Source organism: Hydractinia symbiolongicarpus, chromosome 8, assembly GCF_029227915.1.
Source record: "Hydractinia symbiolongicarpus strain clone_291-10 chromosome 8, HSymV2.1, whole genome shotgun sequence".
Classification (NCBI taxonomy): domain Eukaryota; kingdom Metazoa; phylum Cnidaria; class Hydrozoa; order Anthoathecata; family Hydractiniidae; genus Hydractinia; species Hydractinia symbiolongicarpus.
This window is the reverse complement of record NC_079882.1, coordinates 14,184,832-14,209,490: the sequence shown is the minus strand read 5'-3', so window position 1 is coordinate 14,209,490 and position 24,659 is coordinate 14,184,832. Positions and strand designations below refer to the sequence as shown.

General features: G+C 34.4%; 5 protein-coding genes and 1 long non-coding RNA gene across 9 annotated transcripts in view; 2 read left to right on the top strand and 4 right to left on the bottom strand.

The window, feature by feature from the left end:
- Positions 1-2,638, bottom strand: part of LOC130656057 (male-specific lethal 3 homolog) — a 44,742-nt gene extending 42,104 nt beyond the window's left edge. For all 3 annotated transcript variants that reach the window (XR_008984822.1, XM_057458897.1, XM_057458898.1), the window contains exons 1-3: positions 2,507-2,638; positions 2,347-2,429; positions 2,182-2,271 (exon numbers count right to left, since the gene is read on the bottom strand). Coding sequence is in view for 2 of the 3 variants with exons in the window: in XM_057458897.1 (XP_057314880.1) it covers positions 2,182-2,271; positions 2,347-2,429; positions 2,507-2,614 (281 nt within the window). In the remaining variant the exon portion in view is untranslated. The remainder of the gene's footprint in view (positions 1-2,181; positions 2,272-2,346; positions 2,430-2,506) is intronic.
- A 5,145-nt stretch (positions 2,639-7,783) lies between these two features.
- LOC130656065 (uncharacterized) lies at positions 7,784-9,641 on the top strand. Its single transcript, XR_008984824.1, has 2 exons — positions 7,784-7,954; positions 9,511-9,641. It is a non-coding gene; the product is annotated as an uncharacterized LOC130656065 (long non-coding RNA).
- A 1,108-nt stretch (positions 9,642-10,749) lies between these two features.
- Positions 10,750-13,876, bottom strand: LOC130653773 (uncharacterized). Its single transcript, XM_057456288.1, has 4 exons — positions 12,933-13,876; positions 12,830-12,872; positions 11,181-12,729; positions 10,750-11,089 (listed from the first exon to the last, which is right to left on the bottom strand). Exons 1-3 carry the CDS (start codon positions 13,874-13,876, stop codon positions 11,899-11,901), a joined length of 1,818 nt encoding a protein of 605 aa, XP_057312271.1. The 3' UTR covers positions 10,750-11,089; positions 11,181-11,898.
- LOC130653772 (uncharacterized) lies at positions 13,268-17,535 on the bottom strand. The gene is made up of 4 exons (XM_057456287.1): positions 17,150-17,535; positions 16,836-16,972; positions 14,892-14,978; positions 13,268-14,808 (listed from the first exon to the last, which is right to left on the bottom strand). The coding sequence occupies exons 1-4, from the start codon at positions 17,533-17,535 to the stop codon at positions 13,931-13,933; spliced, it is 1,488 nt and encodes a 495-aa protein (XP_057312270.1). The 3' UTR covers positions 13,268-13,930.
- Positions 17,536-18,288: 753 nt separating this feature from the next.
- On the bottom strand, positions 18,289-20,866 carry LOC130656060 (uncharacterized). Its single transcript, XM_057458904.1, has 2 exons — positions 19,942-20,866; positions 18,289-19,851 (listed from the first exon to the last, which is right to left on the bottom strand). The coding sequence occupies exon 2, from the start codon at positions 19,125-19,127 to the stop codon at positions 18,321-18,323; it is 807 nt and encodes a 268-aa protein (XP_057314887.1). The 5' UTR covers positions 19,128-19,851; positions 19,942-20,866; the 3' UTR covers positions 18,289-18,320.
- A 1,578-nt stretch (positions 20,867-22,444) lies between these two features.
- LOC130656063 (putative nuclease HARBI1) lies at positions 22,445-24,429 on the top strand. Of its 2 annotated transcripts, none has more exons than XM_057458908.1 (2): positions 22,445-22,934; positions 23,111-24,429. In XM_057458908.1, exons 1-2 carry the CDS (start codon positions 22,732-22,734, stop codon positions 23,307-23,309), a joined length of 402 nt encoding a protein of 133 aa, XP_057314891.1. In that variant the 5' UTR covers positions 22,445-22,731; the 3' UTR covers positions 23,310-24,429. The 2 variants fall into 2 exon arrangements, with proteins under 2 accessions (XP_057314891.1, XP_057314890.1); XM_057458907.1 differs by having other exon boundaries at positions 22,469-22,934.
- The last annotated feature ends 230 nt before the right edge of the window (positions 24,430-24,659 follow it).

Sequence of the window (24,659 nt, the reverse complement as noted above, 5' to 3'; positions counted from 1 at the left end):
TTTCTGTGGCAGAATTCCAAGTTGGATTCGCTGATCGTGCAATGCTATGCACCTGGGCATTCACAGTTTAATCCGATCGAAAGGAGTTGGTCGTATTTGACTAAACAAATCATTGGCGTAACTTTATCGGATAACATTGAAGGAGTTGTGCCTGCGGTGAGTGATAAAAAAAACTGGGCTAAAGTTTTAGACAATGCGACAATAGAGTGTGCTAAATTCTGGCATCAAAAAACTTATGCTGGGTTTGAAATTGTAGCAGAAACCGTGGAGGGAGGGAAAAGAACTTATGATGGAGAAGTCATAAAGAAAACAGCCCTCTCTCCAAATCGACTAAAAACAATACTTTCACTGGCTAGAAAAAATTTTAAAGACGATTTTGAAACCATTACAAATATGAACGAACTTGTTAATTCAAAATGTAGACAAATAAAAAGAAGGGTTGTTGTCAAAAAAATGTTGGAAGAAAAAGAAAACAACGTAATGAACGAATAAAATCATTAACATACCGTTATTTTTGTATATGTTTTTATAAAAAGTGTGTAAATAGTGTTTGTTATGATATTTCAGCAAAAATTTATTCTCTTTCTTTTCTCCCACGTCGTTATATTAGTGATAGTTAAAAAAGTTTGTCATAAGCAAGTGCCCCCGAAAAACGTAAACACGCTCTCGACGTTCAGCATTCTTAAATCATATTAAACAATTTCATGTTTTGAAACAGGTACAATTTTACTCACAATCGGTATGACGTCAATGAACAGCTGGTGTTTACAGAGAAAAAAAATCTATTTTTAGTAAGTTAAGCCATTATCATTAACTAAAATCACTCAGGCTACTGAAATACTGTGGTACCATTCGATTCGTAATAATAATCGAAAAAATTGTATATCGTATTAAAAAGAAGTCCAGAAGTTCTTTCTCCCACACGACACAGCAGGCAATAAGTCAGCCCTGCCCTCGGTTTTGTGAGAAGAGATGTTCTGCGAAGACTCTAACAATTGAGTCTCCTGTACAGTTTTGCTTCATGTTTAACTGTGCCGGTGACAAGCATTTTCGAAGCATGTCACCGGCGACTTCTGCGATATACAACCTAATGATGCCCTAACGTAATGAGTTCTATTAATAATTATTGCTTTTATTCTTCTTATGTAAAAAAAAATTTAAATCAAACATCCTGAAACGATCTCAAATAAATATGCTGAAACAATTTCCGAAAGCAAATCTTTATAAATAATGTTTTTATATACGCGATTTTTTACGATGTAGAAATTTACCTATGTGACAGCGCGTAGGTTTTATGGAGAGACCTTTATTAGATTAATAATTTCTTTTATGTTAAAAAAATGTAAAACAAACACCTTGAAACGATTTTGAAACGATCTAAAATAAATATACTGAAACGATCATAATGATACGATTTTGAAACGAATTATGGTTATGTGAAACGATTTCAAGAATAAAATAAAACAATCTTGAAACGATTATGAAACGATTATGAAACGATTTTATTTTTTAATGAAACAATTTACAAAATAGTGAAACGATTTCCATACGATCTGAAACGATTTCAAAAAATTAAACATTACTTTAAAATCGTTTCAAATTCGTATCACATGCTATGCTAATTAAAAAATGAAACGATTTGAAACGATTTTTTTTGAAACGATCTCGGAGACGATCCCTTAGCAGCTGCGATAATTATAAAAAACAATAAGCCACACGAAAATTTCATGCGATCGTTATACTTCACGTGTGGGACACGAACTCTATTGTTTTTGACATGCAAAAATAGATCTTGTATTTAACAATGGATATATAATAAAAACGAAAGTTCTGACGCTACCGAAAGCTCATGTGAAGGTGATAACTATTGTGCACATGTAACATTACATTCAGGCGGTATATACTGTAATTGCAATGGCTGCTCTGTAGGTAGAAAAAATATAGGGTGAGTTTGCTATTTAAGTAAAACATTTAAACATGTTCTGATCTTTAGTTTTCAATAAAATTTTTTGGATAATGTTTTCTCATCTATATCTTTCAGTTTTTACAATAAAACAGGGCCTTATTTTAAGAGTTTTGGGAAAAATAAACAGTTATTCTTAACAAGTAAACTAAGGTAAGTTGAGTTAGACATTTTGTGTCATACATATAAGCATCCATAAACTACTCAGTAAAATTTACTTGATAGCTTCTTTATACAGTTTGGCTTGTAGTGCTCTCCCACTTTCTATATCTTTGAGTAACTGTTCTTCCAATATCCAGCGATCCCAGCTATAAATAAAAACTTGATAACAAGGATCTACAACAAAATTTTTAAAAATGATCCAGATCCAATATATAATTCACCTTTTATTCCAGCCTTGGAAATGGACATAATACTCTGACACTTTTCTTCCCTTGTCATCTTTAGTAATATCTATATCCAATATCTAAAAAAGGTTATGCACATTTTGAAAACGCTTTGATATAGCAAATTAAAATTTACAGTAATTTTTCATATTGTGACCTTTGCTTCATACAGCATACATGCTTTCATTGGGTCTGGCTCATAACATAGCACCAATTCGTTTACTTGGAATTTACATTTATCTTGTGGCTTTCTGTTTTCACTCATTTTCTTAATCTAAAAAATCAGTAAGATATATTATTTATACTGTCTGGTAAAAGGACAAAATAAAATAAAATGCTTCTAATAAATTTAATACATCTAAAATCAGAAATACATTGTTTATAATCTTTTTAACTCACTAGTGTCATAATAACATCCTTGGTATGCTTAGATAACTAAAAGTGATTATTCTTAATAATTACCATTGCAAAGTATAGTGAAGCAATAAGAGTTGCACAAAGGCAAGACTGAAATTATGTAATGAAGTAGCCTATTCCACAATATCAGCCTTGTCCCCCCAAATTATTAGTTTTTTTCTATTAGAATAGAAAAGAATAGTAAGCTGTGGGAAAGAGATTGTCAATTTTGTTTTTTTGCATCAAAATTTGAGATTTTGATACATAATTATTTGTTAAGTAACGTCAAAAAGTTATTAAATTAAACCTGTGTAAAATTTTAGGTTATTCTTTTAAAAATTTATCCCTATTTTTTTTATTAAAAAATGTATCACTGTTAACTTTGTATAACTTTGTATCCTCTTTCTCAAAAAATTGTATCCCTGTTGTTTTACTTATAAAAGCTTTTAAAAGTGATCTCATGAATCTAATAAATGAATGAATGAATCTACAAAGATCATTGTGCGTTCAGTTATTGTTGTGCATTGAACATTTGTTGTGCATTTAAAGTTTGAGAACCGTTCAATGAGGAATAATGCAACATACAATAATTTACACAACATAATGTACAAAAAACACAGCTAGGTATCAATGTTTGTAAACAAAATAGAAAATTAACAAAAAAAAATTACAAAAAGGTAAAAGTGGTTTTTTTAAAAATTATTTATACCTAGTAAGCTAAAGAAGTACTTCATGTTATTCACTTTACGCTAAGCCTAGCTTGCTTTAATAAGAATTATTCTTTTTCAAATATAAATTCATTTTAATCCCAAGTCATATTTATGCAATAAAAGGTCAACATAATCTGCTGCCCCAACATTATTGCAGCAATACTAAACAGGCTGCTATTTGGTCAAAATTTATGAGATAATTTAGTTCTCATGTTTAAATTAGGCCAAATTTGCTTTTTTTAATTGAGGCACTTTTCCCTTAATTAGCAGTTTTTTACTTGGACAGTGGCAAAAGTCACGAGCAAAATATATATTAATGTAGGGTTCTAAATTCCAGTAGTGTTGCAACTCAAGAGTAAAAATGCCTTCTTTCAGGAAAGAAAGTTTTGCTGTACCAATATCACAGCAAAATTTCAGGAGTCAACTTTTGGGGGAATATACTTTCGCATATATATATATGAGAGTTTCGTATATTTTCAAGTTATTCTTAAGTTTGTATAAACAAAAGAGAGAAAAGATTCCCGTTTTTTAAAAGTTAAATATTTCATGGCAATAAACTTTCGCGATTGATTTACATTAGCGTGTTTTACGAAAGAAACTTTTGTGGCAATTAAGGCAAAATTACTGCCAAAAGTTTTTCCCCACAAAAGTTCTTCCCTTAGCTTATTTTTTGCTGGTTCTTACTGAACACTGGGCAAAACTTATGTTTTAGTGTAGAACTTTTGTGGCAAAATTTTAGCTGTTGAGAGCCTGATCCAGATTTTATTCTGTGCTAACATTAAAAAAGTAGACAAGGAGAAAATAAAAGAATGAAATAAAATAAATATAGATACTTTTTTACAAAATTAGACAAATGAAATGAAGTTTAAAATAATAATTTAGCTCTGATCTAAGTATTCAAGTGAGATTCGGCTCCCGTAAATTTCCTGCTTCAAAGACCCATTGTGAAGGCCAAAATAGTGAATAATAGTGCTAAAGGTGTTAGGGGAGTGGTGGTGGGCACTTGAATACTTAGATCAGAGCTAAATTATTATTTTAATTAAACTTCATTTTATTTGTCTAATTTTGTAAATAATAATTTAGCCTCTGATCGTAAGTATTCAAATGAGATTTCAAAGCCACCTATTTTGGATTCAACAAACAGTTTAGTAAAAACTGGGTAAGGACTAGTATATGATTAAACAGAACTACATATTTATGGTTTGTCTGTTATGACTCCTGGCAATGCCACAATGTACAATAACGATACATGTCTATTACATATATATATACAAAATCTAACGCAAGCAAATGTGTTTATAAACATTTAAGAAGTTCGTTCCCAAAGTTCTTGCTTATGGGCAATTTGTAATGTTTTGCAAACGTGCTAGTGCCTCTCCAGCCTGCCGCCTTTGCGACTGTCTTCATAGGTACGCCTATGTCCTCTGCCTTGCTGGTAGACGCACTCCTTGTAGAATGGGTGCTAAACGTCTTAATATCGATGCCAGCCAAGCCTAAGAAAGTTTTAACGTATTTTGCAATGGTGGTGATTCCGATAGGTTTATGGGGATATGCATAGGAGAGAAGTAGTTCCCTTGGTTGGTTTTCAAGGTTCTCTCGTATAAGGTCTGTCCTCCTCAGGTATTCATCTAGGCAGTGGACTATACATATCCGGTTATCGAGGTGGTACTTCTCGAATTGCAGAGGTTCCTGATGTTTGCCTGGTTTTGTTGTCTTCATGATTGTAGAGATGTAGAAAGTGTACATATCTGAAGATCGATGACGAAAGTTAACCTTTAGGGCACCTAATGTCTGGGCTCTCCGGCCACTCAGGAGGCACAACAGGGTGGCTAGTTTTTTCGTTAGTAACTCTAACTCCAGGTGCTGGTTACCAGGCAAGATTGTCATATAGTTTAATATTACATCAGGGTCATATATCACAGTGTGTTTTGGTAGGGAAGGACGTAGCTTGAAAACTCCCTTGATTAGTCTGCTAACGTCCTCGTTCTTACCAAAGCTTGTTCCTGCATCCTTTGGTAATACAGCTGACAGGGCTGACCTTGCCGCTGCGATGTATCCATAACTTGCCTTTTCTACGTGGAAAAGGAAAGCAAGGAAGTCCATACCTTGTTTATGACTAGCCCCATAATGTTCTGGGATTTTTTCACTTTCACAAAACTTCAGCCATTTCCTTAAATAGAGATTATAGCTGGATTGGGTTTTTTCTGACCACGATGCAGTGAGCAGTTGTTTAAGATCGTCAGAACATGACTGTTTTAGGTTTATTGCCTCCCTGAGACAATTGCTATCCGAAGACTTAGATTTGGATGCAGTGGATGAAAGACACTTGGTTGCTGTGGAAGCAGTAATAGGTCCATTCTAGGTAAAACAAGAATTTCTTTAATGATTAGTTCAGAATACCCTGTGAACCATGGTTGGTTAGGCCAGTCCGGAACTACCAGGATACCTACTGCCTTATCACTATGGATCTTTTGAATTACCTGGGGAAGGCAGGCGAAGGGTGGGAAGGCATAAAACGAGATATTGTGCCAATCCTCAGTAAACGAGTTTACTCCGATGCAGTTGGGATCAGGTCGATATGAGAAGAAGGCAGGGAACTGCGTATCGCTTACCCCAGGGATTAATTTTTCCTGTTGGTGTGCTTGGAAAAGTTGCTGTTGTGGCTGTGGTACGGTTTCTTTGATTGGGATTGCCCATTGTGGTAGTTGGCCCTCTTTGGGGGCTTGTAAGAGGGCCCTTTGTTTGATGAAGGCTCGAATCTTCTTTTTTGGCCTCTTTCCACGAGTGATTTGAGCTGGTTCTCCTTTTTCAGCTTCTCAAGCCTTTCGCAGACGGAGGAACCAAACAGCCATTCGGAATCCTCTTCCACTTCCGTAGCTAAGGCTACGTACTCCTTTGGCAAGGAAGGCTTAATTAAGTCTTGCCTGACCTGATTTAGCAGCTGGGAGGTCTTACCAGCGAGGTTCATGGCGTCCTTAAGGTCGTTTAACGGACCCTTTGTGTCTGCGTTGGCATCACCAGATTTCTCCACCAACGTAGATGAAGCTTTCAGAAGCATATCAACCGACGCTGAGTGCATGTTTTGGATGCCCTGCATCTTAACGTCAGTGGACCTGTGAAAATTGGAAAGTGTTTTCCAAATTTTGGTGTTTGTTCTCTTTGGGAGTAGAAAGTTGCAGTTCGATGGAATTGCTGCCGTTTCTAACTTCCACTTGAGAACATCGCCCTTGAGCCTTTTTTGCCAAAACACTTTGGCGGCACATGCCACTGATGACGTGACTTCTGGTCCCGAGGCCTTGCTGTCCTCTTCATAGTCATCAGTGGACTGTTGCCAGTACTCTTGGGCTGGCTCTTTGGTACCCTTTTTAGAATGCTCTGATGCTTCATCTTTGGAAGAAGGCGATTCTGAGCGCGTAGATCTAAACCAGAGGTTTGAACCAGTGATAGATATTCTTTCTTCCTCCTGTTGGGTACTGCATTTGCTAGCCAGAGTTCCATCTGGAACATTGGGGCTAGGATTAAGACTAGACCGGGTCCCCTCTGGGACAATAGGGTCTGTCAGGTGGCTAAGTCTTGCCATAAAGGTGTTCATGCTAGCATGGGATCGTCGCTTTCGTGTTGCATTATTCTTAAACCGAATAATTAGTAAAATGAATAAACACTAGAGGAATTATCCTAACCTAACACCAGCACTATAAACTCATTTAGTTTATTGCGAAGCAATTGAGCTTTGCGAGCGAAGCGAGCGAAGCGAAATTGTGGAGCACGTTTGCTACACGCGAGGTATACCAAGAGAATTATTGAGATTCTCAAAATTTCGATAGAAAAAAAATCATATAAAATCAGCGTAAAGAAATAGGACTGATATTTTTGCACATAAAGCTAGGGTATTTTTTTTTCTAATAAAACAAATAAGTTTGGACCGAGGGGTTAAAGTATAAGTTTAGTTAAAAATGCAATAAGTACGGCTCGTACCCCCCCACCCCCGGATTTTGACCCCCCCCCCCCGTCTTTTGGTCCGGATTATACGTCCGCCGAACTTGAACACACAAAGAGGAATATGCCGTGAACAAGAAACGGTAGTCGGCATTTTAGACACGTATATTTTACAGACCCAAAATATGCCTTATTTCTTTGTATTATAGCTAATTATGGTATAAATAATTAATTAATTACTTTGCAATTTTGCTTCTAATACTATTATAGTTGTATTTTAATGAAAAATAATAGTATTAAAACGGTTTTCTTCTTTTGAAAAAATTTATTGCTAGTCCTGTTTCTAATCGACTTTACTTGTGTATTTTAAGCTTTTTTGTTGCTGTGCTTTTTCTGGAGATTTTATTTTGATTGGAAAGCTCCTGTGTAAGGTACCCTTTCCTAAAGAAAAATTGAAGTAATTTGTACAATTATAACGCGTCGAGCTGTGTTTTATTTTATTGTTTCTAAGAAGATGTAAGAATACAATATTATCAATTTTAATTGGTTTTATCCAAATCAAGGTAAGGCTTAATCACACGAAAGGTAGCTAGCTAGAGCTCAGTTTTGTATAAAAGAATTGAAAGTAATTTGTAGAATACATATGGAGAAGCTGTATTACTACCTAACTGATAGCCAGATATAGGAAAACCTGTAGCTAGGGCGCAGACAAAACAAATAGCTCTGGGCGCTAGAGTGAGCTGACCAACCGTTTTTTATCATTTTTTATTTATTATATAAGTAACCTGTTACAGTAATTAAAAAAATATCCTCTTTTGCTATCAAACCAACAGCAATGTAATTGTCAATAGGAATTAGTTTTCCGTACACCCTCCCTGAGAACAAGGTTTAAAACGACATTAAAACATTAAAACTGTCATTAAACAGAACTTCAAGGATGCCCAAGCCGCACCACGTCCTCTAAACGGCGTGGGCATCTTCGAAACTGCTTGTAATTTTAGAACAAGGGTGCTGATAAGCTGCATACGCCGTGTAACGTGCAGGCGTTTTTGGGCAAGTTTAGCGTTTTGCAAAAAAATTGAAGTATTCACCCGAAAAAACCTGCATAGACCATAAAGTAAACTATGTGGTAGTAAAGTTCTTAAAAGAACTGTTTTTGATGTTTTTTGATAAAATTTACTTGATAAATAACTTTTAATTTTTATTAACTTCTTTCTCTTAAAGCATCTTTTTCCAACTATCGTCCACAAGGTATGTTACAAGGAATTGAATTTTGAAAATGCTCGAGGCAAGTTCGGGAAAGTGCGGGCGGTTTTGAAAGACAATCACTAATTTAATTGGAAAAGTTGCCCGAACTCGCCCTTATATATGTGGCTGTTTGCAGCTTATTGACACCCTCTTATTTTAGAATATTCTCAGGAATAATAGACCAAGAGAAATTACATCACAGTTTTTTGTCCACCGCTCACGTGTGTTTGAGAACAACCCACATAACAAAGTTCATTATTTTTTAAATTATTTGTGTAAAAATTACTATTTCATTCACGATAAACCGATCACGATAGTCATTTTATTCGCCCAACAAAGAATCCTATCCAAGGTGCTTTTCTATTAGTGCTGAATTTAATAATTGACATGGTTCAGCATAGTTTTTAAAAGGGTCTGATTGCAAAATATGATTGCCAAAGTTCAGCACTTGTAATATTTGTGTATTTGTGTACTCAGCTTCTAAAACACACACAAGAGACATTATAATTTCCTCTGCGTGATTACATTAATGTTGGTTGAAAAAAAACTGAATGATGAGAAGCATATGTTTTTAAATGGGTCTAGGACAATAAACTTATTTAATTTCCCTTGGCCTTGCATCAATCAAATTCTGAAAAAATAAACACTTCTAAAATGATTTTGTCAGATTTGGAAACTGTTGGTATGGTTGGAACTTTGCGTATAAAATTAGTAAAGTTGCCAAATTGTTTAGTTTTTTTCTTTTATACTTTTCCGAATTAGCCTTAATTATTTATAAGATGAAAAACAGCGCTTTCAATTCCATTGACTTGGCCATCCCTTAAAGGCACTGGAAGCTTCACTATATGAAAATGTTTTCTTTTTCTTTTAGATTGTGTACAATGGGAGTGAGTGATGTAATCTTCTAATGCGTGTGGTGAAAAGAAGGCGAATCCGTTATTGTTTTCCTGCCCAAATTTGAAGCTATTTAATAAATCTTGATAAAGTTAAAAAACTGTTTGATTTGTTTGTTTTTGTTTTAATTGTTTCCCGTGAGTTTTCGAAATTCGTTCCAGCAGATTCTGTGGCTTCTACTGCCGGTATTTTTACGTGAAAAAAATACTGTTTTGTTGTGAGGTCATTTACGAAATCGTTACGTTAGGACCAACTTCTGCGGGTTGTACAACTCGATGTATCACATGTCTTTCGGAATACTGCTAAAAGTGTAATTTTGTATTGCGCTCTTTACTTTTACCATTCTGTGGGAAAAGGCGGTACAAAATTTTAACACGCGTTATTCGTTTTTGTTAGTTTCGCGTAATCTAATTTTCTCGCACATCAAATACTCGCGCAGTCTATTCGCAAAAAAAACTGTTTTTGAGCAACGAATTGTTCCGCAGAGCGTTCATTTTCCTACCTCGTCCCCAGGGTTCTTCTATATGATATTCAATTTTGATGTATTTCGGAAGATGTTAGCGCCAAAGAAACAAGAAGCGCTAGGGACAAAGTATTGGATAGTTTAATTTTGCTTGCAACTTGCGAAATGCTTCGCAACCTTTTTTTTAATTTCTAGTATCACTTAGCTATGTATCAATACAAAAGATACCTAAACGTGTCTACTCGAGCACTTGGCACTTCGCGTCCGTTCACATTTGTTTACGAAATCGAAAGAGGAAATTTACGGAAGCCGAATCTCATTTGAATACTTACGATCAGAGGCTAAATTATTATTAAACATACGTTAAAAATAAGTTTTAAAAATATCAAGAAACACAAAGAAACGCATCAAAAAGCAAGCAAAAAAATTTTTATTCAACTGTCCGTGACAATTGCACTACAGGAAAGCGTAAACAAAACAAATCTATAAAACAACCTTTAAAGGGGTTGTGGTGTGTTAGAAGTTGCATAATAGACCATTTCGGAGGAATTAACGAAAAGGCAGTCATTGCCCCATTTTTTTTTAAATTTTTTTTTGGACGCACGCACCGTGGGCTTGGCCAGATGCGCTTTAGGGGCCTTAAACAAATGCGTGCGAGCGCGTAGTAAGAAAAAAAGAAAAAAAAGGAATTGGAACATTTTACAATAAAGTTAAATTTTTCTTCTTATAATAATAAGACGAATCTCTCTTTTCACCGCACTAGGTTTAGATATAAAAACAACAAAGCATTTTGTGTTATCTTGTGTTTTAAAAAGTTTAACTAGATAGTTGGTAGATCACTTTATTTTATTTTGATTTATTTCCAGTTAAGCAACAAAATGATGATGATCTAAAAAACATTTAAAAAAATTAAAAATAGTGATGGTCCCTAGAAATAACTAGAAATAACAGATAAATGTCATCAGCAACGGAAGTTGACTGCTAAATCGGCTTGTTCCGCCGTAAACGAAGCGCATTTGCAATGATACCATTGCGGACATCGTGTACATTGCACCCAGTCAACTTCGTTGTCTTTGGGTTTTTTTAGACATGCCTAAAATCAAGAAGAAGAATCATAAAAGTTCGAACTCATTACGACAATTGATTGCTTGTGTACTCATAAATATGAATATAAATGCCCTTACCCGACACATTGAATGTTCTTTCTGAATATTCTTTCATGTACGTGCAAATGGAATACAATTTCCGACAATCGTCTTATATATATGTCTTCTAAAGCCCATTGGATCGCATTTGTCAGTTAGCTTGCCACCTTAACGAAAGTCATAAAATTTTATTAACAAAACTTATGAAGGTATTTAAATTATACGTCTTCATTTCTTAATTTCGCTTAGACAAGTCCTATAAATGAAACACTTACCTGACATTATCTTTGACGCGTAGAAGCATCAGTATACACCACAGCTGCGTGCATCTTTCTGCATCACATGTTCTTCTGTTTTGATGGATATGTTGGTTACGTTTTTCCAAAATTTCTTTTGGAGAATTTTCATTGCCACTGATACCGCATCGCTATGGGATTTTAGATTAGGATTGTAGTCGGTTGTCATGGGGTCGAGTACAATGATCGATCCACTTTTCACATCCACAACTGTCAAAATCCAATGTGTGCCGCCGTCGTTGTATGGTATAAGCACGTACTTGATATTATATAAGTCGATTTTTGAAAATAAGCCTCTGATGGACTTGAAGCGATCTATAGCAAGTACCTCTGCCGGATCAAGATATATCATGTCGGTGTTTTTACAGCGTAGGTGAAACAAATAAGCTGTAATGATCTCATCTTGTAGCCAACCAGGTCTACAACCACGTTCGACATTCTTGAGTTCGCGCAGTTCAGATTCAGTGAATGTGACCTCCAAAGACAACAATGAAAAAAGTAATTGTGACACAATCAAACTTCAGCAATGGTAATCGCATATCGTCAAACCCCGACACCCTGGGCGTCACATTAGGGTTAGTGGAATTATTTTCAACGACAATTGTTGACAAGCCGATGCTTTTGTTGGAGGTTGATTTTTTTTTCCGTTCCTTGATGTTTTTAGATGATTGAACGGTAGGTTTTTGTTTTTCCAATGGTGCTGGAACAACTGTAGGTACATTCATGTAGGTGTTAGATTTATTGCCATCCACAATAATCTGTTTTTTCTCGTAAAACGGATATGAATAATTACTTCTTCGCTTTAGTGGAACCTTTTTGGTCTTTTCAAAACGCCCAGGACGCAACTGTGTGTCGAGTTTTTCATTAGGACTAATTTCCCATTCTGTTTCGCTGTAAATAGGTGTTAAAGCAGCCATAGAGTCAACGGAATCAGCGGAAAGCATTGCTACAGCTTTGCACTGCGTAATAATGTCTTGCAGCTGTTTGTTGATGTTGGGTAAGCGTAATGATGCAACAATAGGGTTGTGAACGAGTTCTCCTAATTTTACTGTGCTCTCTTCATATTTCTCAATTTCAGATCTTCCTATTTTTTGTGGAGTTGTTGCGATAGGTTCCACAAAAGCGAATTCCTCGTCCTCCGTTGATAACGCAGTTGGAACTTTAGCGGTCTTGACGTCAGATGTATATATTGCTACCACTAGTGAATGGACTTTATGAATATGTTTGCATATCAATTCTGTGTCCAGACAATTGCAGGAATATAAATGAGCGCACAATCCAAAGCATGGTAGCTACAGGCATCTTGAGCGTGAAATAAAAGAATGTTATTACAAAATATATAAATATTATCTTTCGCATTAGGAAGCAAACAAATGTATGAAATCGTTTTACAGCGAGTTTTAAGTTTTTAAATTTCTCCTCAATCTTCAAACTTCTAACCTTTAAATTTTGTTTTGTTTTTTTTGTATTTCGTATTATAACATTTTTTACTCACCTATCCAAGCAATCGTTGTCGGTGCATTTGTTTTCAAACATCCTCACGTTGTACTGACATCCATCGCGACTTTGGGACTGTACTGTCCATTCACTTTCTGACAGCTTTTCCACTTTAGCGTCTGATATGCTTAAACCTTTGGTATGCCTTGAGTCCTCAATAGAAATATTTTTTAAATTTCCGTAATAAGTCAGGCTTCTCTTTCTATGCCAATAGTCCTCTTCTTCAATGGTTAGCAGCAAATTGATGAGGTCGTCAATTCTTTTATTCGGTCTTTCCATAAAGAATGTTTTCAGTTTGTTATGAAACGATTCAACAAACATATTAGTATCTGTGTTGCAATGTTCAAACTGCCTGTAACACATCGCCCATTTTTCGGCCCTTCGAACATAGCGGTCCTGAAAGTACTTGGCAAAAGCAGGAGCAATTACAAAACATTTTTTGAGGAATCCCCTTTGCAGAATTTCAAATTGTGAAGCATCTTTTTCATTTAAAATAACCAAAAGGTGTTGCATTACTTCATCTTGCTGACTTTCTGGAACTAATTTCAGATTCCTGCGCCAAGCCCGGGTTATGTGCCACTTACACAGATGGTGCTTAGTTTCTCCAAAAACAGCAGAAAATGCGTTCCACCCGGAATTATCATCGTCTGTCATCAAACAGTTAACTGTGAAGTCGCCAGGACATCTGCTTTTTATTTCTTCTAAGAATGGCCGGAGAGTTAATTCGTCATTTCGATTGGATATCAACCAACCCACTGGATAACCTTTATTAAATTCATCTGGCACGATCACAGTTGTCAATGGGAACTCATACTTGTTCGTGCTGTGGGTGCCATCTATACAATGTACTTTGTTTGCACCCTTAATGAACATTTCCAGCTGTTCCCTTGTTTGAATTCCGATTGCAAAGAGATCCTTTTTGATATCGATATCATCGTACATTTTTGGCCCAATAGCAACTGACTGTCCCTGTGGCTTATACACAATAATACAGTTTTAATTTTCCATTTCTAATTTTTTCACCAACAAGTGAGTTGATGTGCTGTCATCAGGGTGTAGCCTTCTACCGTATTTTATGTGTCTTTTTATGTCAGTAACATTGCTCTTACTGACCAGATGTGCCCGCGTTATTTTTGAGTCGTTTTCCCTGGTATTACGGTTACCCATCCCGTCACGTAAGTCCTTGTATACTTCGTTAACTGGTATACCAATAGACAGTTTTGCATTTATTTCCTGGCGGATGGTTGATGGTATGGGTTGAAAAACAGTATTTTCTAAATTGACTGCGTGGCTATGAGATGTGATATACTCTACTCTAATTTCTTTATTAACTTTGTCCATGTGACAGGTCAATCTAGCTGGGCAAAAGCGTCCTGTTTTAATCTGACCGCGTTTAAATTTTTTCTCTGTTTTTCGAGCTGGTTCACCTTCTTTTCTATGCGATCTTCCGTCCCCGTCATGCTGGCAAACGTAATAAGCGTATTTCGTTAATTTAGAGTCGCCATCCCCTCTTTGTTTTGAAAAATATATGTGTTTATCTAATTCTTCTTTTTCTTTCCATTCCATGAACATCTGTTCGTCCTCAAATACCAAATTACGAACGTTTGTCTTCGTACCATGGAATGTGATTAGGTGTGATATCATTCTACTTTTGTGGTAAAAAGTCTCTTCACAACCAGGGAATGTACATTTTGAACGCTTACCCTGATCAGTTAACGTAGTGTTATGTTTCTTCAACATATGCGCTTTTAACTTATTTTTGCGTGTATAGTTTGCGTCGCATTCATCACATTGAAAGGTGGTTACATTTTCTGTGATGACCTTTTCAGGGAATTCCGTATTAATTCCATCACTTTGCTTTTCGGCAGGTGAATCTGAAAACATGAGTAAAAAGGTTAGAAAAAAAGGAAAATATTTATCATTCAAAACATTTATCTTTATCGTATTTTTTACTTACCCGATCTTTCATCATGGGTAATTATAACTTCATCTTGAAGTGCTTGAAGCTTCTTTTCTCTTCTGCGCTTGTATCTTTTAGTTTGCTCTAAAATAATAAAAAAGTGCCTTGCCTAAAAACTCAGAATTTTTTACTTATTTTCTCGCAAGGACGCTACTTTCTAGACGTATTACATTTTTTTCTTCTTCTTAATTTATTTAACGTCGGAGAAATAACTATGTACATATAGCTTTCTGATATAAAAAAATAAATAAATACATACTTATAAATATACAGGAAACTAATCAAATCCGACAAAAATTTGTTTATAGTTTTATGAAAAATGTATAAAAATTATGAAAAATTATTTAAATAGACCGAGTGACTGAAATCATACTCCTTTAGTTTCGTTTTAAATTTTTTAAGGCTGTTACAACTTTTCAATTCGGAAGGTAAAGTATTCCAAATTTTGGGCCCCAATGAGCGAAGACATTTTTCCCCAAAATTTTTAGTATTAAAGTTCAATGTTTTAAGATTATTTAAATATTGACTTCGTACTGGCCTGTTTCTTTCGCTGCGTTGAAAGATGTCTAACATAAATGGCGGATTTAAATTATTAAGAGATTTAAAAATCTCTATACATAGATTTCGTATTCGCATAATTTTCATGTAGTTACTTTTGTTCTTGCTAGAAATGTACTTTTCTTTTCTCTCTGAATATCCGCTATCTACAAATTTTAGGGCTCGCTTATGGAGTTTTTCGACCCTAGAAAGTGATTTTGAAGATGAGAAATTCCAAATAAGTGGACAGTAGTTAAAGTTTGAATACACAAAACTTTCTGCTAAGACACTCTTAGCTTTAAAAGGAAGCATGTTTTTAAATCTATACAAAGCATTTAGTTGCGCAGATGCTTTCTTGCAAACCTCATTTAAGTGCTGATCAAATCTAAGGTTATTGTCAATTTTTACTCCTAACAGTTTGACTGTGTCTTGCGAATATATGTTTTTATCTCCGATTCTTATCAGTTTACTACTTGTGTTTTCTATCCTATCTTTGCTGATTATAATGCATTGAAATTTGTCAGGGTTAGCAATCATTTTATTTTCATGTAGCCATGCTAATGCCTGCTCAGACTCACCTTCTAAAATTTTAATGAGGTTTGGAATTGAATTGGAAAAGCTTGACAATGTATTATCATCAGCATAGTTGTGTAGGTCACTTCTGGTTATAAAAAGAAAAATATCGTTAAGAAAAATATTAAAAATTATCGGGCCTAAGATTGATCCCTGCGGCACACCTGAAAGAATCATTTGGAAAAGACTGTAGTGTCCGTTTATACGAGTAGATTGTTCTCTATTTGTTAGGTATGACAGGACAAATTTCATTAATTTCAAATCCATATGCCTCCAGTTTAGCGATTAGTAAATCATGTGGCACGCAATCGAATGCTTTTGATAGATCCATTAAGACTGCACCAACCACGTAATTCTTATCAAGTTTTTTTTTCCATTCTTCTAGTAAACGAATTAAGACATGCTGTGTGTTATAGTTTTTCCGATAGGCTGACAAAAATATTGAAAGTTTCGATTCTATGAAAGACATGATTTGATCCTTCATTATGTTTTCATAGAATTTTGAAAATTCATTCAACACACTGACAGGTCTAAAATTTTTAATGCTATGTTTGTCTTTACCTCCTTTGTCAAGAGGTGCTACCGTTGCACGTTTGGCTCCATCGGGAAAAATATTCAATTTTATGCTGCTGTTTATAGCATTTTTCAATGGGCCAATCAGATATTCACTAGCTAACTTCACAAGCTTTGGGGGTATTTTGTCTCTACCTGGAGAGGAATTTATGTTTAAATTAGTAAAAAGTTTTTTGATTGTGTTGTCATCTACCTCCTCAAAGTTAAAAAAATTTATATTTTCGTTGCAGGCTTTAATTTTGACAATACTCGGATGACTCTCGTATGTTTTAATTATCTCATTAATTAGTCTCTCTTTGTCTGAGGAATTTCGATAATCAATTGATATTGGCTTGGTTCCACTACTTTTTTCTACAATGTTAATATAGTGTTCATTAAATAATTCAGCAAACTCACTGTCATTGGTTATCTGAGCATCATCTTTGATAATCATAATGTTATCATTGTTCAAACCACTTTTATTGGTTATAAACGGCTTAATAGTTTTCCAAAAAGTTTTATTTTCTACAATCCCAGAATCTATAACATTTTTAAAATACATTTTTATGGCTTTCTTTTTGAGTCCAACACACTTATTTCGTTGTTTTTTATAGTTAATCTTGTTTTCTTCAGTAGGATCTTTATTGTATCGGTTTTTAAATCTTGACCTGGTATAAATGGCTTGCCTAAGTTCTTTATTCAAAAAAGGTGCTTTATTTCCCCTGAGCAGTTTCTGTTTTAAAGGGGCATGCTTTTCAATAATAGAACTAAACGTTTTTGTCAAGTGGTCGTAATTTGAAGCAGGGTCATTTTCATTAAAATCAAAACGTGTATTCCTAACATCAGAAAGAAACTTTCTCTTATCAAACTTTCTGTTACTTCTATAAACAATTAGTTTTGGTTTCAATCTTACCAGATGAGATCTTAGGAAAGTTGTAATCATCAGATGATGGTCACTGAGTCCAGTCTCAGTAACCATAGTGTTTTGAAAAGACCTTTGTTTATTTGTTAAAATAACATCAATTGATGTTCCTTGTTCACTTGCAAAACATGTTTTGCCTTTGACTAAGTTTTTTAGGTCAAAAGTATCGCAAAGAGAAGTTATGTAATGATAATTTATTTTTTCATTTTTATTATGAGTATCAATGTTTATGTCCCCCATCACAATGATGTTATCACAAAATGAGAGTGTTTTGTTTAGAATTTTCTCCAAATCTTCAAAGAAACTTTGAAGATTAGAATGACGTGGTGGACGATAAAGGGTGATAATAGTCCATTTTTTGTTTCTGATGTTTAGCTCAGAACATATAATTTCATTACTTGTAAGGTTAGCTATGTTTATTTGCTTACAAACCACTCCCTTTTTTACATACTCAATTAGCCCACCCCCATTTTTATCCCGATCTTTTCTAGATCTTAATTCATAATCATCAATAGTAAATTGACTATTTGGAAAAGTACTATCTAATTTTGTTTCAGATAATACAAAATAATCTGGAGCAAATTTCACAAAGATTTCCCTTAAATCAATTATTTTTTTCCTTAAACTATTTATGTTCAAATATCCTATCAATAGATTGAAAGGATTTTTGATTCTAATATCACAGACATTTTTCAGAGAATTTTTATATGTAGAATCATGTGATTGGTCAGTCTCAAATTGATCATTTAATTCCTTATTGTATTCAGAAGAAGTAACCCCATATGGATGTGTTACACCCTAGTAGCAGGATGCCGTAAGTTCAGTGCTTATCCTATCAGAAATCAGTATACATTCGTTTCTATAAAATCCAGACCTAAAAAATTATTTATATAAAATAAGAAATTATTAGCTAACAAAACTTTACCACTTTCCATTAGATGTAATCCATCTTTCCATAAATTAGATTCCATAATATTACTATTGTCGATAAAAATATAGCCATATTTCTTTGCCTCGTTCTCAAGTATATGATTTAACGATTTGATAAACTCAAAATCAATACGAGTACAGATAATAACACTTGAAATAAAAACTTTTTCGACGCCATGATCGATGTATACGCGTGATAGTTTGATTATTTTTTCTGCAATTTCATTAACCGATGATTTATTTCTCTTTATATCCAGCAAGTCGTTTATTCCAACATGCACAACTACTATTTCTGGCTTCTTATCTACTAAGGTTGGTAAAGAGTAATGACCCAAATTTTTAATATTTGAACCAGGAAAAACTTTAAATCTTGCATCACCGTTTCTCAAATGATTATTGAACTCTCGAGTATTTATGCCCTTTGTGATGCTATCACTGATGATTCTAATCTTCTTTTTATTTTTACGGGTTTCAGATGATTTGATGTTATGTTGTAAAATATCTCTTTCTGGAGAAAGGTTAATAACGGGATTTGGTCTTCTTAAAGATTTATTTGGTTGTGGTGGTGCGTAACTTTGATTATTCGTAAGTGGTTGTGCGTCATAGTGATTATTGTTGTTTTGTTCGTTCTGAAGTGTACTAAACCGATTTGAAAGACTGAATCTATTATTATATCGTTTCTCTATCTTCCCGAGGGACCTTTCTTTACTTCGTTCCATTCATTGGTTTCTGATTTGTTTTTAATTTTTTCATGATTATTTTTGTTTATGTCTTGTAACAAAACGTCCCTCAACAAACTTTGAGATTCTTTTATCTCGTTTTTTAAAAAATCGTTTTCTTCCTTCAAGTGAACAACCAAATCATTTACCATATTTTTTCTTAATTTACCGACTTCATACGATACGTATTCTTTCAGGTCCGATACCATTTTAACTATTTCTTTTAAAACTTCAAAGTTTTTAACCTGTTGTAGTTCCTGAGCGAGAAGATCGAGGTGGTCTACTTTTTCATCTGGTTCTTGGATATCATCTTCCCCTTCTTCCCTACCAACACTCGTAATTTTGCCAGTACAAATGTTTTTACTTATCCTATAGCTATCCTATAGGTAATCCTCGTCTGTCGTTGAACAGTATATTTTACCTTTTCTGGACTGAATTCTTTCGACTCAACAATAATACTGTCCATATCTGCACGTTTCTTTCTTCCATGAATATTTTTAATAGATTGCAAAACGCTTTCTTCTAATACTTCCATATCCTCGGTGTAATTTACTAAGATATCTTTAGCCGCCATCTTTCAACCTGCTGCCACCACCGACATTCGCATTACAAATACGAAAGGTAGTTGGGAAGTGCATACATAACTTACTAGAAACTTCTTTTTCAACAACTGAAAATATTTTATTTAGCTCTGTGTTGCATTCATCTTCCGAAGAACTGTCAACTAAAAAAAAGTGTATAATACTGTATATTGGAAACAGTTTGGCGATTACTTTTTAACATTGAGGATACTTTACTCATCTTACTCACTCACCGATTATTGAGTACTTTGCTTTGTTTATATTTTGCTTCAAGCAACCTTGTGAAAAATATTTTTAAAAGACTAAAACATTTTGTGACAGTGTCTATGAAGTAAAAAATTACATTTTAGAGACCTTACCTAATTCTTCCCTAGTTTCCCTTATAATGGCTTTGTATAAAAGCTTCTCCCCGATAACGTTTGAACTTGATTCTTCTACAAACAAGAAAACACTCATTGAAAAAAAGGTAAAACATTTGGCGAGACAACTTTCATAAAGAAAATACAGTTTTTCTCACCTGTTTTTTCTGTTTCCATAACTAATTCTTCCACAAACTATCTACAACAAATAGTTTAGCCGAGAACAAGCACCCAGCACAAAGTAAATAAACGTTTTATATATAATTTTTAATATTTCAAAAAATGGACTAGCTTCAAATATGTACTAACTCAATTTCCTTGATGATATGATTTTCCCGCGCGCACGTGGGGTTTGTTTCGATGTTTAAGCCTATGCCTTTAAACCCTTGATTCCATATTTGGTATTAAACTTACAACGGAGTGTAACGATATCTTCATCTGAGAGGTTATTTAAAAAATGGGACAATGACTGCCTTTCCGTTAATTTATTTCGAGGAGATTATGCGCCATTATGGATTTTCGAAGCCCGGTGGTGCAAGTTGAACTTTGGACTTCACGTTTTATTCAGTCTTTTCCCTAAAGGACGTGCTGGCGGCTACACGTAGAATAATCTAGGGGGGCAGAATATTCTACTACACGGCAGGACAGTTTTGCTTTTTGTTATCTGTTTTTATGTTTGTGATACTAATTTTATCATATATATTTTGAAAGATACTTTTATTATGCACTTATTTGTACTTTTAATTTCTTTTTAAACTAGCTAGCTAGCTAGAGGTATCCCAAAAATGCTTTTAGGACACTGTACTGTAGCTAGCTATAAGTCTGTAATTAGTAATTAATGCTTAATTAAAGGTAATTTCATTTTATATTTAGATATTTAAAATTGTGTATTAAAAAGATATTAGCATTGGATTTTAAACTTGGATTTTTAGAGTGAAATTTTTGATTTTGGAAATTCTTTACTGGATTTGGACTTGAAGTTTGTTTTTGGATTTGTAAAGAAATGTTTAGGTTGTAATATTTGTGAAGGTCTAGAGAGTTATAATCCATTGTCAAAATACTTGTCAAAACTCTACAATGTTATCTATTCCTAAAGTGAAACTTAAGCTCGCAAAATAATCTGGCTTCTTCTCTATTATGCGTCTAAAAATTTTTAATGCACTGCCCATAGAGATACAGTGAGCAGGTTCAGTTGCAAAGTTTTAGGAATAGACTCAGTAGTTATTTTAATTGCAAATAATTTTTATTATTTTGATATTTTGATAATTTTTGTTTTTCGATGATAATTACACTAATCGTATGTTTGTCCCTTGATTCGTCTACCTAAACACTCCTATCTGAAGTCTTCCAAATGTGGTATTAGAAAGAATACCTGTCTCTCTTCCCTGCTTTTGCCATTGCCGTATAATTTTTTGGTACGCTTCCCTTATTGAAAAATATCAAAAAGGGAAGAATGATGAGTTGAGTTTACAGACGTAATTCAATTTTTTGTTTTTCTATGTTATTTGTTTCAGTCTCAATGTATATTTTACATGATTTTTTGTTATATATACGTATGTCTTTACGGTTTCTTTATCAGGACACGCAACTATAGCAGTAATTTATTACTAAAGTGTAAATCTTTATGATAAATAAATAAATTACTCTTTGAATCTCGTTTGAATTATTGGCATAATAAGTTCCATAGCAGAAAAAGCTCTGGCGATTAATTCAACTATTACCCAGGCCACAAGAAGTCAGTCAGCTGCCTCACGCTAAGTTCTAAAAAATCCTCATACGTTGTAAGAGCTGACAAAGAAGTCAGTCAGCTGCCTCACACTAAGTTCTAAAAAATCCTTATATGTTGTAAGAGCTGACAAGAAGTCAGTCAGCTGCCTCACACTAAGTTTTAAAAAATCCTTATACGTTGTAAGAGCTGACAAGAAGTCAGTCAGATGCCTCACACTAAGTTCTAAAAATCCTTATACGTTGTAAGAGCTGACAAGAAGTCAGTCAGCTGCCTCACACTAAGCTCTAAAAAATCCTTATATGTTGTAAGAGCTGACAAGAAGTCAGTCAGATGCCTCACACTAAGTTCTAAAAATCCTCGTGTGTTGTAAGCGGCATAATTCGATCGTAAAAATATGTTTAAAGTTGATATTTAATCAACTTTAAACATCACTTCAGCGTTAAAATAATAAAAGACACTCAGTATCCCTACGTCCTACACGTGTATTTAATTGCTATTTCTAATAAATTAATAGATCAAATCAATACGCTTAAATAAATGTTGTCTGGTGCTATCCCCTGTTACTTAGATAAAAACATAAGAAGATCTAGGCACGCTAAGAGTGTTTACAAAACTCGTTTCTTTTTGTGTGTTTTTAGAGAGTTTTCTACTACGGCATATAGGGTTCAAAGTTCAACTTGCGTGGTGCAGGCTTCGAAAATCCATAATGGCGCATAATCTCCGAAATGGTCTATAAACTTTTTGAGTTAGGCAGCGTTTACATGAAGCCCGTAGTGAGTTCAAACCGGTTTGACTTTCGGGTCTGTTTGAGATCGCGCTCTTGTTTACACATAGGTTTACATGACCGTTTTCAATACGGCTTTGGCAAGTGAAAAAAAAACGTCCCACTTGTACTAGTTCCAGTCCTATTTTCACTAGTCCTATTTCGCTTCAAGATGGCACCGAGAACAGTGGACATAATTAGAAACTTTACTTTGATTATATCTTTCTTCTTGAGTTCAGCTGGTGCATTGCTTACTGTCTTTACAAGAAATATGGAAATATTGCTTTCGCTTCGTAGACAACAACAAATTGCTTTACATAACGCTACACAGGATCAAAACTCACTTATCAGGAAAATACAAAAATGCAAAAAAAGGTAGCTAGCTATATAAGCTAGCTCCATCCATAAGCGAGCTATCTATAGAGCTAGCTAGCCTAACTTTTTTAGTACTGATATTGAATTATTTGTTAATTGTGACAGATCATTTTTATTGCGGGAATGCATGAGGTCATAATGTATTTTTATATAGCTATATATATAATTTTCTTTAGGCGCACTGATCTTTGGTGGAAAAATCTGATAGGTGGAAAGTTGCCAGAGGAGGAGTGGTATAGAAATATAAGAATGGACTACCCAACATTCATGAACATTGTCGATAAAATATGTGTCAATGTTGAACCAGCACATAATTTGTTTCGTGTTGACACACTTTCAGCTGAAAAAGAGTTGCAATGGTATTATACTACTTAAAGGACCAGGGATCTTTGAGAATGACATGTAACTCTTTTGGTGTCTCCCTTGCTACTTTGTCAAAATCATTGCAAACAGTTTGTGGTGCAATTAGTGACATTCTTGGCCCTGAATTGATTCGATTTCCATGTACCGAAGAAGAAATGAAACATGCTGCAATGTTATTTGAAAGTAAATTTGGCTTTCCTCAAGTGATTGGTTGTGTTGACGGGACACATATACCCATTAAACGACCCACAGAAAATGCCCAAGACTACTTGTTATAAAATGAAGTACTCCGTGAATTGTCAAGCAATATGTGATGAGAAAGGCTACTTAATTGACTTGGAAATTAAATGGCCTGGTAGTGTTCACGATGCGCAGATTTTTGCAAACAGTTCAGTGGAAAAGAGATTTTTCAGTGACCGTTACCCATTATGTTTGCAAGAGTTGATACCTAGTTACACACCTGTGCCACCATTGTTGATTGGAGACCTGGCATATCCATTACTTCCCAATGTAATGAAGGAATTTACTACCTACAACAATGCGAAAGAAGTGATGTTTAATAATAATTTATGCCGTGCACGGAATCAAATTGAATGTGCTTTCAGTCGATTAAAGGCACGGTGGAGAATTTTAAATCGCTGTGTCGATGTCGATTTGGATTTTGCTATGGAGTTAATATACTCATGTTTTCTCCTTCATAATTATTGTAAAGGTAATAAAGTTCATCCTGATTTGCTGCGAATGCAGATGATGACTTAATGATGAATCAAATTGAATGTGCTTTCAGTTGATTAAAGGCACGGTGGAGAATTTCAAATCGCTGTGTCGATGTCGATTTGGATTTTGCTATGGAGTTAATATACTCATGTTTTGTCCTTCATAATTATTGTGAAGTTAATAAGGTTCATCCTGATTTGCTGCAAATGCAGATGATGACTGAGGAGCGATGTCAGAATTGTGAGCACCACAACCAAGTCTATCAGTTGTATACATACAACTCCCAACGTGAAAAAGCTGTCAGGGAGTCGGTGATGTACCTTTATGATAGGCAGTAACATTTTTATCACTGACAGTTTTTTTTTTTTTTTTGAAGTTGTGTATATATTTTATTACCATAAAAATTTGTGATAGATTCTATGGTTATTTTCTGCTTTGGGCCCCACAATACCTTGTTGATTAATTTTCCTGTGAATCTGTGAAAAAAATTCCTTTGAGGTATGTAAATATATAACTAATTTTTCTTTTTACAAGAACAATGAGACTGAAAATTAATAACAATGGCAAGACTGATATGTTTCTGATTTTCTCTGAAACACAGTAAATGTGGCAGATGTTATAAAAATAGTTTTGTCCTGTGAAGTA

Coding starts and splice junctions, on each gene's coding strand:
- LOC130656060 (XM_057458904.1), bottom strand. CDS start 19,127: ATGGAACGAAGTAAAGAAAGGTCCCTCGGGAAGATAGAGAAACGATAT.
- LOC130653773 (XM_057456288.1), bottom strand. CDS start 13,876: ATGTACGATGATATCGATATCAAAAAGGATCTCTTTGCAATCGGAATT. Junction 12,873..12,932: donor GACAACGATTGCTTGGATAG/GTGAGTAAAAAA, acceptor TTTAAAGGTTAG/AAGTTTGAAGATTGAGGAGA. Junction 12,730..12,829: donor TTAAAAACTTAAAACTCGCT/GTAAAACGATTT, acceptor AGATGCCTGTAG/CTACCATGCTTTGGATTGTG.
- LOC130653772 (XM_057456287.1), bottom strand. CDS start 17,535: ATGGTTACTGAGACTGGACTCAGTGACCATCATCTGATGATTACAACT. Junction 16,973..17,149: donor TATAAAAAACAACGAAATAA/GTGTGTTGGACT, acceptor AACCAATGACAG/TGAGTTTGCTGAATTATTTA. Junction 14,809..14,891: donor TACCCATGATGAAAGATCGG/GTAAGTAAAAAA, acceptor TCATGTTTTCAG/ATTCACCTGCCGAAAAGCAA.
- LOC130656063 (XM_057458907.1), top strand. CDS start 23,553: ATGCCCAAGACTACTTGTTATAAAATGAAGTACTCCGTGAATTGTCAA.